This window comes from Polyodon spathula, chromosome 6 (assembly GCF_017654505.1).
Source record: "Polyodon spathula isolate WHYD16114869_AA chromosome 6, ASM1765450v1, whole genome shotgun sequence".
NCBI lineage: Eukaryota > Metazoa > Chordata > Actinopteri > Acipenseriformes > Polyodontidae > Polyodon > Polyodon spathula.
The window spans coordinates 72,311,688-72,327,343 of NC_054539.1; the positions used below are offsets into that span (position 1 = coordinate 72,311,688).

At 39.8% G+C, this 15,656-nt stretch overlaps 1 protein-coding gene across 3 annotated transcripts in view; it reads left to right on the top strand.

Moving 5' to 3' along the window:
- LOC121317582 (dermatan-sulfate epimerase-like) overlaps positions 1 to 9,937 on the top strand; it is a 37,232-nt gene extending 27,295 nt beyond the window's left edge. For all 3 annotated transcript variants that reach the window (XM_041253671.1, XM_041253672.1, XM_041253673.1), the window contains 3 exons: positions 3,415 to 3,654; positions 5,708 to 5,915; positions 6,520 to 9,937. In XM_041253671.1, coding sequence (XP_041109605.1) covers positions 3,415 to 3,654; positions 5,708 to 5,915; positions 6,520 to 8,260 — 2,189 coding nt within the window. In that variant the 3' untranslated portion in view covers positions 8,261 to 9,937. The remainder of the gene's footprint in view (positions 1 to 3,414; positions 3,655 to 5,707; positions 5,916 to 6,519) is intronic.
- Positions 9,938 to 15,656: the final 5,719 nt, after the last annotated feature.

Here is a 15,656-nt window from a genome sequence, read left to right on the forward strand (position 1 = left end):
CTACAATGTGCTGTTGAAAGCTGGATCCTGGATACAATTAGTATTTTTTATGAGATGCTATTCTAAATACTGGGAGTCATGTAAGCCAAGATTTTGTATTGTTTCATAATGCAGACAACTAACTTTTTAATTATATTGACTGTAAAGTAGTTGGAAGTCCTTGTGTAAAACTATTGCCCAGAGAATGAGAAGTGAGACCAAGAGTGGGTGGCAATGAACTGATCCAAAAGTGTTATTGGCCACTGTGGTCATGTTTCTTGCCCAGGGGTAATATATCAGTAGTTTAATTCTGGAAATACTTTCATGTTTGCCATTAACAGAACTGGAGGCAGTAATCTGATGAACACATTACTGTATTTCTCAGAAAACATACCTTGCACCTCAAGTTTGGTCATTATTAATATTAGTGGTGTTGGTTGAAGCTGAATTGGAACTGAGGCACTACAAGCTGAATTAATTTACTCAAGACCACACTACGTTACGTGTCCTTTTTCTGTTGCTCATGCTATTGCACCAAATAGTCTCTGTAAGAAGTAATACCCTCTAACAAATGTGTTGTGTATTACATTGCTAACGATTAGATTACAGCATGTGTTTCTCCTGCTTGTATTCTGTGTGTTGCAGGTAGCGTTATGATTTAGGTGGTAGGTAACTTTGCCTCTGGAACATTCCCTCTCTGTTCACAGAAATGTGCTGATCAATATACAAGCTCCTATCTCCTCAGCATGACCATATCAAAACAGGACAGATCTCATTATAAACACTGACAGTAATTAGATGGCCTGTTTTGGAGGGCAAATAAGGGTGCTTGGTTAATTTGTGCCTCATTAACAAACTTGCTTAGTGCCGGTGTCTGGGCCATAGCGTGTTAGAAATTAACATAAGCTGTATGAGACTCCTACCCAAATATCCTGCTTAGGGGAAACTATGCATGTTTGTGCACCTAAACCAATATTGTGCATTACGTTGGAAATTGGCAACAATTAATAATAATAATAATAATAATAATAATAATAATAATAACAAGTAAAATAAAATAAAAGGCTAAGTGAAACTTTATAATCTATCTAATCTATCTATCTATCTATCTATCTATCTATCTATCTATCTATCTATCTATATATATATATATATATATATATATATATATATATATATATATACAGTGCCGTTGATCAGTCTCTCACAGCGCTCTGGAAGAATTTTGGCCCACTCCTTCATGCACGACTTTGACTAGGTTATTCCAAAACTTTAAATTTCTTGTTCTTCAACCATTTTGATGTAGACTTGCTTGTGTGTTTCGGATCATTGTCTTGCTGCATAACCCAGATGTCTTTCAGCTTCAGCTTACAGATGGATGGCCTGACATTCTCCTGTAGAATTCTCTGATACAGAGCAGAATTCATGGTTCCTTCAATTTTGGCAAGTCGTCCGGGACCTGATGCAGCAAAGCATCCCCAAATCATGTCCCTACCACCACCATGCTTGACCGTTGGTATGAGGTTCTTACTGTGGAATGCAGTGTTCGGTTTTCAACAGATGTAACAGGGCCCATGTTGGCCAAAAAGTTCCACTTTTGACTCATCTGTCCATAGAACATTGTTCCAGAACTCTTGTGGATCATCCAGGTGCTTTTTGGCAAACTTGAGACAAGCATTAATGTTCTTCTTAGTGAGCAGTGGTTTCCGCCTTGCTACTCTGCCATGAATCCCATTTTTGTCCAGTGTCTTTCTGATAGTGGAGTCATGAACACTGACCTTAGCCGAGGCAAGAGAGGCCTGCAGATCCCTGGATGTTGTTCTAGGGTTCTTTGTGACTTCCTGGATGATTTTACGCCTTGCTCTTGGAGAGATTTTGGCAGCACGGCCACCCCTGGGAAAATTCGCTACTGTCCCCAACTTTCTCCGTTTAGACAATATGGCTGTGATTGTGGTTTGGTGGAGAGTCAGAGCCTTAGAAATGGCTTTGTAACCCTTTCCAGAGTCTTAGGCATCAAACTTTTTTCGGAGGTCTTCAGGAATGTCTTTTGATTGTGGCATGATGTGCCTCTAGAACCTGTGTGCTGACAACTTCACTCTCATGGTAGGGCCAAATTTAGTCAAATTTATATTGGGCAGGGCTGGCCCAAATCAGGCTTGATTGTTAATCAAAATATTCCAACAGCTGACACTAACTATCCCTTTAATTGGGTTGAGTTAACTAGGAGGGAAGTAACTTGTGCACACCTGAAGACTGCATGTTTGATTACCTTGCACACCAAACAAATGAAAGAAGCACCAAACTTTGGTATCATTTTCTTTCTCTAGGACTCCCTCTATATACTACTACAACCCACAAAAAGTTCTGACCAAATTCAATGTGAAAAATGTGCAAAAATGCAGAAAATCAAAAATCAGACAGGGGGCAAATACTTTTTCACAGCACTGTGTGTGTGTGTGTGTGTGTGTGTGTGTGTGTGTGTGTGTGTGTGTGTGTGTGTGTGTGTGTGTGTGTGTGTATATACATATATTAGCGTAAAATTGGTAAAGTAAAGCAGTTTATTGAATACCAGATAGCTAGATGAATAAAAAAAGTAAAAAAAAAAGTGATTCAGTAAATAAGTAAATAAATTAGTTTAATGTCTTGGTGCCCCAGTCTATGAATTCTAAGTGGACCTGTTTATACTCTGGTTGAGGATTAGGTCCTTTAACAGTGGAGCAAGGAACAGGGGTGAGGTGGTCTGTTCACCTCTGTATCTTCGCTTTTTCTAACTGCAGTCACCAGCAGCAGCCTGTGAGATTGGATACAATAACAAAGTCATGGGCCAGCAGCTTGAACACAAATCCACAGTTCCTCTAAGATGGGCCAGAGATAGTGAAACACAAAAGGAAGAGAAGGGTCTGTTGGTTAACTTTCACTGGTCCACTTGTCTTTGTAGAGCAAACGTCTTAAAAAAAAAAAAAAAAAAAAAAAAAAATTCCTGAACTCATAATCTCTTGGGTTAATTATTCCAGTGAGCTCTCTGTTAGTTAAAGCCTGACATCAGCACTGTCCCATTGTTAAGGGAGGGTCCATTCTTTTATACCCCAAGAAGTCATCTGTCCTCAGACCTTAAATTTAGATTTGTTCACAAAATGTGTGACACAGTGTTCCATCAACTTTATCAAACTCATCATGGTTTGTTTATGATTTACAGCAACATTACCAAGAAATTTAAATACTTGTTTATTTATTTATTTATTTATTAAGTGAAAGCAAAACCTCGAACAACTTCTGGTAGGAATAGCAGGTGCTAATCTTTGCCAGTTTTGGTTTTCAAATGGCTTAATACTGTATAGTTTTTATAAGAACATTTTCCATAATTTATCTGTTTAGAAACCAGTGTATGATTTTAGTTTTCAGTTAACCTAAAATCCTATATCTTTACTATCATAGGTTACCTTCAGGAAGCCTACTTGTGGACCAAGCAAGTTTTTGCAATAATAGAGAAGTCATTGGTGCTTCTGCAAGATGTAACTGATGGATCCTTGTATGAAGGTGTGGCTTATGGGACGTACACCACCAGATCCCTCTTTCAGTACATGTTCCTGGTCCAGAGACACTTTGACATCAGCCACTTTGACCACCCCTGGATCAAACAGCACTTTGCCTTCATGTATAGAACTATCTTGCCAGGTAAAAGTCTATACTGTGTTTTGTTGTTTTACTAAAGGAAAAGTATACACTTTACAATTAACTATATTTGGTAAATGCCCTGAGTCACACATATAAGTAAGCAATAACACACAACAGGTTGTGCAGTCGTTATAAAATGACAGCAAAGCCTGGGTTCACAAGGCAAAGTGCCTTCCTTCAACCACCCAGGACTACTACTGGACAGTGTGTGCTATTGCACTTTTAAAATGACTTCATTTTATAAAATGCTAGATTTTAAAATTTGTTTTTATTAAATGTATCTATCCACCAGTGCAAAATAGTCCCAATACTTAGATTGTAAAGACTATAAAGTGGCTTGATGAATGTATTACTGCTTAATTGTTTTTGTTCTTTTTCTGCAGATATATGCACATGTTTTTACCTATTTGTTTTTTTGTGAAGTAAAACTACAAACATATAAGAATAAAACTGCTTAACTACATGTTGCATACACATTGGTATGTAACTGTTATGTTAGAAATGTCGGTTTCTTTACAATAATAACACTCTGCACCTTTATATTTTAAACTCCAAGCCTTTCTTTATTCTCAGCACCTCAGACACTTAGGCAGATTCTGTGCATCAGCTGAGCTCAAAGGGGCAGGCAGTCTTGTTTGCTGGGTGTCACTCAAAGCCAACATAAACACATTAATGCCTGCAATTATTGATTGCTTTTTGTTTGTTTTTTCATGCACAAGTTCTTCGTTGCAACGCAACCATGTTGTACCCCAGTTTTAGAGATGTGGCCAACCAGATTAAGATTTTGAGATTTAAAAAAAAAAAGAAATGGATTAAGATTTTTAATGTATACAATTCTGCTTGCTGTCTGACAATGACAGACTAATATACCATTCTGGAAAATGTTCTGGATCTAAGTGGCCTGTAGTGGCTGTGAAATTAACATTTAATATTGACACAAACGTTCTTTGATGTTTTATGCAGTTAATTTAAATTTCAAGAATATTCCCAACCATGCCAAAATGTATGGTCATGTGATCAGTAATGACCAATCAGAGCTCTTACTTTGCTAATGACATAACACGTTTTATATAATTTTTTGTAGCATCAGTTTTATCCCTGGAAACAAATTATTGAAATAGGTGTCCCTATTTGGTCAATGACTTTACGTGAAAGGTTATTTTTTATTATTGAGTATTTGAATAGGGGGATATAGAGGAACTTCCTGTCTATATACCACACTAACATGTTTACTGTGAATATGGGTCATAGTTTGTCATGACTGATAGCTCCAATTTTGTATTTACAGCCATGAAGGGAGTAGTTTGTTTATGTTAAATTCCCATAAACTGCATGCATTCTTCAAGTCATTAGGAAGAAAATCCAAAGCAGATGGGGCCCTAAATGCAAAGGAATGTTTTACTTGTTGTTTGGAAAGTAAGGGGACACCTAGCTAATACAAATCTGTAACAAAGTTGAAACCAATGTTTTTTCCTCATGGCTCATTGACCCTGCAGTGGTGTAAACAGCAGTGTGCAAGGTAAATCTACACAATAGTTGCAAGCATTGTTTTAGTAAGGAATATACACAGTCATTGCAAGTGTTGTATAAGATTCCACCAGTCAATAATAGACAGAGAGAGAATACCTGGGGTAAAATGACCAAGTGATAGTGTACAGAAGATCTTCTATACAAGCTTTTAGAAACAGCTTTGCATAGAAGTACTATAATAGATGTGAACCAACCCTAAGCTAAGGTATAAGACAGTTTAAAAACAGTGCACAGATACACAACTCGCAGTGGACATATGAAAATTATCACATAATTTTATTATTGAGAAATGCCTAAGACTGAAAGGCATGAGGTGGTCAGGTCAAGCTTGGACTGGACAGAGATTTGTCAAGTAAATTGTCTTTTTACTTAAGTCTCTGTGCTGACAGCAACATGTGCCACAGTCCCTCACCTTTCTTAAACACTAAATTCACAATCACCATTTTGTCACATAGAGCAGTAATAAACAAATTGGTGTATTAATAAATGAATTGTCTAACTGGCAACCCTTCTGTCATACCAGGCTTTCAAAGGAGTGTGGCCATTGCAGACTCCAACTACAACTGGTTCTACGGACCTGAGAGTCAGCTGGTATTCATGGATAATTACATCTTGCGCAATGGAAGCGGGAACTGGCTGGCAGAGATGATCCGTCAGAATCGAGTGGTGGAAGGGCCCGGGTTGGCAGGGAAGGGCCAGCGCTGGTGCACACTTCACACTGAGTTCCTCTGGTAAGATCTCCTGGAGTAGTTAGGGATATACTGTCCACACCCATCCACAATTCCAGATCAACAGCTGCAGGTGCAGAAAAACAAGGTTCATTCAGAGCAGAGGTATAGGCACTCTATAAATACAATAAGCCGTAAGTCTGCAACATTAAGCTTTCCTATATCAACATGTTGTACTTTTATTTTTTAAATAACTAGATTCACAAATGGCTAATGTTCAGAGATGTCATAAGTTAAAAAGCTTAATTTATCAATGCCAAGCTGTTCCCAGTCTTAACTAAATGTTCAGTTTGGAAGGAGTGTGACACCAAGTGACACAAAACCATATTTGTATAGCAACTAGACATGCAATTCGGAGGTGTTTGTAGAAAAGAAATCAAGCGCTTGCTGGTTCTGCAGGTTTTACAATGTGAAGAAAACCAAGGTTTTAAATACCCCACTGCCTTAACCAAATTCCTCTAAAAATCTTCATTTTATCATTCTAAAACCATGTATTACAAAGCACAAGCAGGTACAGAGCTGTCTGGTGTAATGTAATATATTAAATAAAGACCCACATTTTGACAGAAAATCCATGGCTTACAGTCACTTTTCTTTTCCTTTGCAGGTATAATGCCTCTTTGGCCCCAAAGCCCCCTCCAGATTTTGAAAGATCAAGACTGCACTTCTTTGAAGATTGGGGAGTTGTTACCTATGGAAGCTCACTACCAGTTCAAATCAACAATACCTTCTTGTCCTTCAAATCAGGAAAGCTGGGGGGGCGTGCAATATTTGACATTGTGCACCAGAACAAGTACAAAGAGTGGATCAAAGGGTGGAGGAACTTCAATGCTGGTCACGAGCACCCAGACCAGAACTCCTTTACATTTGCACCCAACGGCGTGCCTTTCATAACTGAAGCCCTGTATGGGCCGAAGTACACTTTCCTCAACAACGCCTTGATGTTTTCCCCTGCTGTTTCCGAGAGCTGCTTTGCACCATGGGAAGGCCAGGTGACTGAAGCCTGCAATTCCAAGTGGCTCAAGTATAAACATGGACTTGCTGGGGACTCACAGGGCAGGGTGCTGGCAGCTCTGGAGAGGAAAGGAATGGTATTTATTCGAGGCGAGGGAATGAGTGCCTATAACCCTGCTCTGAAGTTAAGGAGCGTGCAGAGGAACCTGCTTCTTCTGCACCCTCAGCTGTTGCTCCTGGTGGATCAAATTCACTTAGAGGAAGACAGCCCTGTTGAATCAGCCAGCTCTTACTTTCACAATACCGATATGCCCTTTGAGGAGACAGCAATAGAAGGGGTCCATGGAGCCTTTATTAGACATAAGGATGGATTGTATAAAATGTTCTGGATGGATGACACTGGCTACAGTGATAAAGGGGTTCTGGGATACAGGGGCTATCCACGTGGCTACCCGTACAATGGATCTAACTATGTGAATGTGACTATGCCTCTGAGAAACCCGATAACCAGGATGGCATACATCTTTTTTGGGCCTGATGTGGATGTTCAGAGTTTCAGTATTCGTGGGGATGCACAACGAGTGGACATTTATTTGGTGGCAAATGATCTCACATACACAGTATACCTTCTCACGGGGGAAGTGGCCAGCAAGCCACTTTTCGCCATGGTGCTCGCTGACCGTCAAAAGATTGTCTTTGAGAGGGCAGCAGGAGTCAAGGATGCCCCGCCTCCGGAGGTGAGCCGCTATTTGGGCCTGGTTGAAGACAATCTCCAACATGTCAAACCCGTCTTCCAGCAGCTCGAAAAGCAAATTCTGGCCCGTGTTCTCAACACTGACAATTTCAGGAAAACAGCAGAGCGCCTCCTGCAGTTTTCAGACAAGAAGAAAACTGAAGAAATCATTGAGAAAATGTTTACACTCTCCCAGAAGCAAGGCAAAGCGAAAAATGCTAGAAAAGGAAGTCTAACAGACAGCCTGCCTGACATTTTTGCTCAAATTGAGTTGGCCGAAAAGAAGGAGAGACAAAAAAGCAGGACAAAGATATTTAACGAAAACCCAGAAGAAGGGGAAGGGGATGCAAGAGATTTCCTGGACTATAGTGACCTTCGCCGTGCAAAAGGCAGAAAGGTTGGGTATGTAAAAAGTCTTAGATATAAAGAAGTTCTGATGGATTCCATTGTGAGAAGCACTGAGCCCACAGTCTCAGCTTCCTACATCAGGCTCTTCCTGATTTTGAATATTGCCACATTTTTTTGGTTGTTGACATTACTGTTGACTCGATTTCAGAAGACTCAAAGTCTGCACACACAGAGATGCTTCTATGCAGTCCTTTTAATAGACTGCTGCATCTTGCTGTGTTTATATTCCTCATGCTCACAAGCACAGTGTTAAAATGCAGTCTATGTTGTGGAGAAGAATCTTTACAAAGTAACTGTGGAAAGGTGGCATCCCAAGGAGCCTAAACCAAACGTAAATTATGTGGAGCATGGAAAAATGTAATGAAAGTGTTAGGCTTTCAGTTTTTGATGCAGATCCAGATTAGTCTATGCAAAACATTAATGTATTTATCAGTAAGGATTATGAATTGTACATAGGTGTCAAATTAGATATATTTTTTTCAGAGGAAATTTGATAAACCTTTTTAAAAAAGCAATATCTAATCAGAAATCTTTCACAGTTTAAGTCTGCCTGCTATTGATTTTTTCCCCCTGGTATAATAGTTAATAGTTAATCAGGTAAAGAAACCAGTCAGTCTAGAAAAATAAAAAAAATACTTTTTAATGCATTTTCTGCTTTGAGTTCTGTCCTCCACCTTCCTCCTCACTTTTAGCCTCAGTTGTGGGCTTGACAGCTGTCCTATCTCCCTAGTATCTAAGGTAATGCCGTAGATTTAAACTGGGGCTGTACCAGGATGCTCGGAGCAATGCCGAATACCAAGTCAACACTGTGCATAAACATTGTATTATATAGTTGGCCTTCCAGTCCGTTGCACGTAGCAACGATATTGTGTTTTGAGATCAACTGTTTTTAACACAGTATTAACCCAGTTTGGCAATGGGTACAATGGCATTTGCAATAAAGAAACCGCATTCCTTCGGATTTAAGATTCAACCCAAATTTCCCATCCTCAAATAAAAAATCAAATAAGATGCATTTATAACGCATTGCAACAGGGAGGTGTCACTGGTTGAGTCGTGCTGCTGCTTTTGTGGAGCGGAGTTGATTGGCTGAGGGGCGTGTCTGGGGAGCCTATGCCTGTTTAAGAACACAACAACGCCAGTTCAAGGTTACTGCACCACAGCCATTGCTGCACAGGCAGGCGCTGAGCGAAAGCTTACTTTGTTTACATCGAGGAGGAGAGCATCCGCTCTGGAGGATAATGACTACAGAACCCTTCAACTGGCAATCAGTCACGTTTCTGTTGGTGTACTCGGACTGTCACTTCTTTTGGGGCCGATTTTAATACGTGTATCACTATACCGTACTCGAATCTAAGTAAAAATTGTGTCTTACATTCAAAGGAATATTTTATATATATATATATATATATATATATATATATATATATATATATATATATATATATATATATATATAGATTAAGCACACACTTTCAATAAGAAAGTAGAATATATTCAACAAACAAGAACATTTGTAAATCGTAGTTCTGTATTGGATTACCAGTATATTACCAGGCTTACCTTTTTAAATAACCTATTAGTTTATTAAAGGATTAATCTGAAATAAACTTTTCTTTCAGTGCACTATTAACAAATCACTGTTCGGCCATGAAATATTAACACAATGACTGGCCACCTTGATTTGGGTGTCATATTTGGCACCACTGACAAACTACGTTCAACTCATACAAAACGTTACTATAGGACAATTTCAGAATATGAGCGTACATCTCATCCTGGCATTGTTTTAGCAATGGTACTAAATGTCTTTCCCCTTCTTTTTTTCATGACTGAAGTTAAAACACTGAATTGGCATCTTTAATCATTCATGGAAGTGTGATAGACTTCATTCACTTGACAATGAAACAATAAAATGCCCGCTCCTTGACATGTGTTCTTGATGTCCTGTTTCTTTCTTCATACCCTTTGACTATGCATAGCAATTATCAAAATTCATTAGACCCCTGGAGAGAAAATAATTGGTTTAGTGTTGGAGCTGTTCCTCTCAAACACATTTCAGTTTAAACAATAGAGGGTCATTCATTTAGCAGAAGACAAAAGAGGACAGTACACAGTGGTAGTGGTTCACTTGCTACTTAATGAGAGAGAGAGAAGGAAATTGAGCAGTTCCGAGCTTCGTCACTCTGCATTGCTTTTTGAGGAATTATGTTGTGTAATAAGTTTAATCCATAAAAAACAAGTACTTTCTAGGAAGCACAGAGCCTACCTCCATTTCCAAGAAGCATTTACCAGTAAGCATTTACAAGAAGTAGTTGTTTATTCATCCAGTATTCCCCCTTTGTCGATTCCTAAAAACTCCTGATCCTAATCCTGGAGGTGTTTCAGCAATCACTCATGCCGTTTCCTATCAATAAGAGTGTACACTCACTTTCCCAGGGTCAGCTCTTGAAATAGTAGGATTTTTTGTTGCCAAGATCAAAAACTGTAGGTTCTCTGTGGATCTGGTTTAAAAGCAATATTTCAGTCATTCGAAATACCATAACAGCCTTACATGTATGAGTTTATTCTGTGGTTAGCAGAATGCACTTTTAAAATATATTAAATGATCCATTCATCCTTTTTCATGCCATGCAAATTGCAAGAAGAACCTCCAACCTTCAAGTTTCAGTACAAGATTACTCTCCAGTATTCAGGGCTGTACATCAAGTTGGGTCTGCTTGACATTTCAGCAGTATTGAGAAATTTAATAACAACTCAGTAAACAAGTACATGTTAATGTAAGGTTGCAATTTACCCACTTTGTGAGGAAGCTGTGCTCGGTCACATCCTGAACTGGGGAAAAATGAATGCTTCATTCTGTTATTCTTTCAAGCACTCACTCTCTGCTAAGTTATACTGCAGTGCCACCTGCTGGTAAACCTGCAGACAACATGGATCTATTGCATATCTAACTGTAATTAAACTAAGATACATCCACACGGCAAATCTATTATAGATTATGTCATTAAATTCATTCTTAAATAAAATTTAAAAAAATAGCAATGGATGCAGATGTGTTAATAGAAGCTACTGAGACTTTTCCTTTACAATCAACTGTATCTCATCCTATACTTAAGACATAAATAAATAAATACCTGTAAAATGCATTCTTTAGAATGTCTGTATGGCCCTTATTCCTTTTAATTATGTTTCTGGACAATCTATAAACATCTTGAATATCCATAAAATTAACAGCAGTCTTTACCATGGACAGAATGTGTGTGTTTTTTTTTTTGTTTTTTTTTCGCATTTAAGAATTCCATTTTGTTTTTTTCATTCCACAAACAATCATCATTTGGGCAAGAGAAGAGAAGGAGTGGACACAGGAGGGTGGGGAGTGAAAGGGAAGGCATGGCCAGTTGACCAGTAGAGAAGGAGCGTTTCACGAGGTGATGATGGCACATACTTGAACACAAACCATTATCAAACACAGATGTGCATATCTATTAATATGATCATTTAGATTGCAATCATTTAGACCTAAATTAGTGACCTAAACACAGCCCCCAATGACTTAATCACCATTTCAGTATATAATACTCTAGTCTGTGCTCTAGTACTCCTGGCACAGCCTTTAATTCTGCCTCTTTCACACTGGCATGATCTATCCAGGTCAGAACCTACCCGGGCAGGGCCCGGTGTCATGCGGGTCAGGTACTCGATTCCACACTGTTTTTAAAAAGCAGGGTTGCCCTGGGTGACAGACGCAAGCGCACAATGCAAGTATCCATGCCCTGGAAGCAGCTTGGTACTGACGCTTCAATCCAAGCTTTTCTGGATTGAACCTTCAGCCCAAATGTCGATTAGAGCAAATGTTTCTTCATCCCTGCTGCAATCTGGCTCGTGGTGTGTCTCAAGCAACAGAAATATGGCTAAACAGAATAAACAGAAATGTTCCCTGCAGAAGTGAAACCTTCACGCAGGTGTGGCTGCTTCTTACTGCGTCAGCTCACGAATGGCAATCAAGCATTCCATCTCCCTCAACCCGGGTCAAAGGGTGTGCCCACATTCTGAGGTGGGTTGCTGGGACTCAGGTCAACCCAGGTACGACCCAGGTACTTGGTTTCTCACTACGCAGGAGTGTGATCTGGGTGCCAGTGTGAAAGGGGCTCTAGATGTCTAAATCCCATGTTCCCAATGTAATGCTTAATGTTTATTCACATTTTGCATTTTCTTTGATTTCAAGCATGGCCCGATTACAAGGGCACTGGAACTAGGGGTGCTGGGGGTGCAGGAGCACCCCCTGGCTTTGCATGGCTTCCATCATATACAGGGGTTTTGTTCAATGGCTTTCAGCACCCCCACTTTAAAAATAGCTCCAGTGCCACTGTCCATTTATGGTTTTATATTAGAATGTCGAAAAGAAGTGTGTAATATCCACATTTATTCATAGTTTCGAGTTTAAATGTTGTAGTCAGTGGTTTTAAAATTCATTTAAAAACATAAAAAATTACAAACAAGAGGAGGCCACGTGGCCCATCAATACTCATCTGGTTCCTAGTAACTGAGTTATTGTATATTACATTATCATATTAACTAAGTTATTATATATTACATTATAATACAGCAGTAGATTTACATGGTTTTCAAAATAAGCCGACTGCTTTATCAAAAAATATTAAGATTATTTTGGGGTATTATCATTCAGTTCATTTTTTGTCATAGTGTCGTACTGTAAGGCAATATATAGTACATAATAACTATACATATGCACATACATATGAGGTGGGCCGCTGGGACTCAGGTTAACCCAGGTACGACCCAGGTACTTGGTTTCTCACTACGCAGGAGTGTGATCCGGGTGCCAGTATGAAAGGGGCTCTAGATGTCTAAATCCCATGTTCCCAGTGTAATGCTTAATGTTTATTCACATTTTGCATTGTCTTTGATTTCAAGCATGGCCCGTTTACAAGGGCGCTGGAACTATTCACCAAACATTCTCCTCGATGAGCTTCAATCTGGGCTCCATCCTACATTCCACACAAACCGCCATCCTCTCTGTAACTCTCTTCTCCATTCCAATTCTCACGTAACTAATTCCCTCCTTTCTGTAACTCTCTCCTCTCTGTAACTAACTCTCTTCTCTCTAACTAATACTCTCCTCCCTGTAACTAACTCTCTCCTCTCTGTAACTCTCTCCTCTCTGCTCGTACTGCTTCCCTCTCCTCCATTTCAATTCTCATGTAACTAACTCCCTCCTTTCTGTAAGTCCCTCCTCTCTTTAATTAACTCCCTCCTCTGTAACTTCTTCATCTCTATAACTAACTCTCCTCTCTGTAACTAACTCTCTCCTCTCTGTAACTCTCTCCTCTCTGTAACTAACTCTCTCCTCTCTGTAACTCCCTCCTCTCTGTAATTCCTTCGTCTCTGTAACTACCTCCCTCCTTTCTGTAACTAACCAAATAATACATATTTATTTATTTATTGATTCATATTGTGTATAGTGGTCAACTCTGTCTTAAGGAACACTTTGGCTAAGAGAACAATTCGCTTGCTTCCCGAGGGGTGTTCTCTTAGCTGGAGACGACTGTATTATTAACACCAGCCGAATACGGTAACCTCAGTTTCATGCGGTTGGGATGGTGACCAAACGTTTGTGAGTACTGTTGTGCAAAAATACATTTTGAACAAGAACCACGAAAGACTAAAACAAAAAATACACTAGTAACTTGACAGTACTTGCACACTTCAATTGTACCTTAGTTCCTTTGCTGTCTTCCACAACAAAATTCTTATGGTCACGTGCATATTCTGATGGAGACTAATGTTGTGTTTCTGAAAAGAGGATCCTCCCTCTAGTCACATATGTAATCAATTGTTCCAATAAATAGCCCTTTCACCTAAGCCTCCTTGTGGTTTCTCTGTTTGGTCATCCTCTGCCCCTGCCTCCACCTTGCAGCATGCCTTGTCCAGAGTGCTACTTGTCCTCCCTGCTGGCTATAGCTGTCATCAATCAACAATCATTACATCACAGTTCAGCCAGCATGTGGGGCGGCTATAGAGATCTAATGGACAAGTCCATGGGCCAAAATATATTACATTCCTCGTGAGCATGGCTCTGTCAAATGCAATAAAGAATTGTCAATTCAAATCTTTGGTGGATATCTCCTTTCTGAACTGTTTTTTTTTGTGTGTGTTTAGGATTATTTTATTTTATTTTTTTTACATTTGCAATTCTGTTTTAAATTCCACAAGCGTTTAATACTACCTATAGTACTGTAAATTTAGTGTTACATCTTGTTTTAAATCTCACAAGCGTGTTACAATCCTTCAGTAGAAATGTAGGAATTTGCTGCCACTCAGTCAGACCTGTCAACTCTCCATTAGTTGCCGAGACTCTCCCATTTTTTTGGAGACACACTTCTCCCGGACAACTGCCTGGACAGATTTTCTCCTGTATTTTGCTCAAAATGCTACTGTTACACCCCCTTTGTCAGCAAACCTTTAATTTCTCCAAATGTCATGTACGGTCTGTGGTTACAAAAATGTATGTACTGAGCAGGGTTTAGGACCCAGGGGAGTCCTGTGGCAGTCATGCATTCAATGCGTGAGACAAGCTAACATACTTGAGCATCTACAATGGCTTTGCGCGCAATCAGCTCACCCAGTAAAAAAAAAATGAAATATTTATGCAAATTGGACAACAACATATTCTCACATAATCCTAAGCAACGTTTCTGTAAGCTGCAGGACTGATTTTCATAGTGGGACATGGGAGGAAGAATGATGTTTGTAGTAAGCACGAGAGATCATAAAAACACCAAAAAGCCAGAGACTTTTACATGTTGTGACTAGTTCAGCAACTCTGTAGTAAACATGTTCCCAGACTTTCAAATTGCAAAGTATTGTCGGAGGCAGGTATTGAGAGAGATGCTTTGGATCTTTCAAAAGGCTTTACTCAACATCAAGCCTTTCCTCACACACAGTGTCCACAGCTCTATCAACTTCTCAGGTTACATTTACCAAGAACAACAAAATGGCATCACAGCTCTTTCTTATAACCTTAGCCTTGCCCCCTTATGCAAATAGGGTACAGGGCTCAGGCACATCCAATTGGCCTTCAGCTGCACACTAGGACCAATGGGCACAGACAGATAATAGCCAATGGTAACAAAACAGGGAAGACAAACAGGTAGGCGGGTTACACGATACACAGGAATACACACACAAAAGGTAAACAAAACAGCGGCGAGGGAATAAACACACAGCATAAAAACACATATAGACAGCGGGGTTATAGTACACAGTCACAGTGCACAGATCCTTACATTGCCTCCACCTTAGTCTCTTTTGTCCTCAAAAAGTCAACCGGGCGCAACGCAACTCGTTGCTGCAATCGGGCTCCTCTCCCACTAAAACACAATCCCCTCCCCTCATGTCTGGTCTTTCCTCTCCGGAGTCTTGTGGGTGTCGAGGTGGGGGGTTGCTGTGGTGGAGGTGGTCTCCTCTCTTTCTGCCAGTGTGGTCCTGGGTCTTCAGTCAGGAGCGCCCGTTTAACCCCTCTGGTGACCCCTGGGCTTCTGTAAGGGGTTGAAATGTTTAACCCTGTTTTTACCCACTAAACCCGAGTGACTTTTGCCCTGTCTGGGCTGTTTTACAGAGGGTGG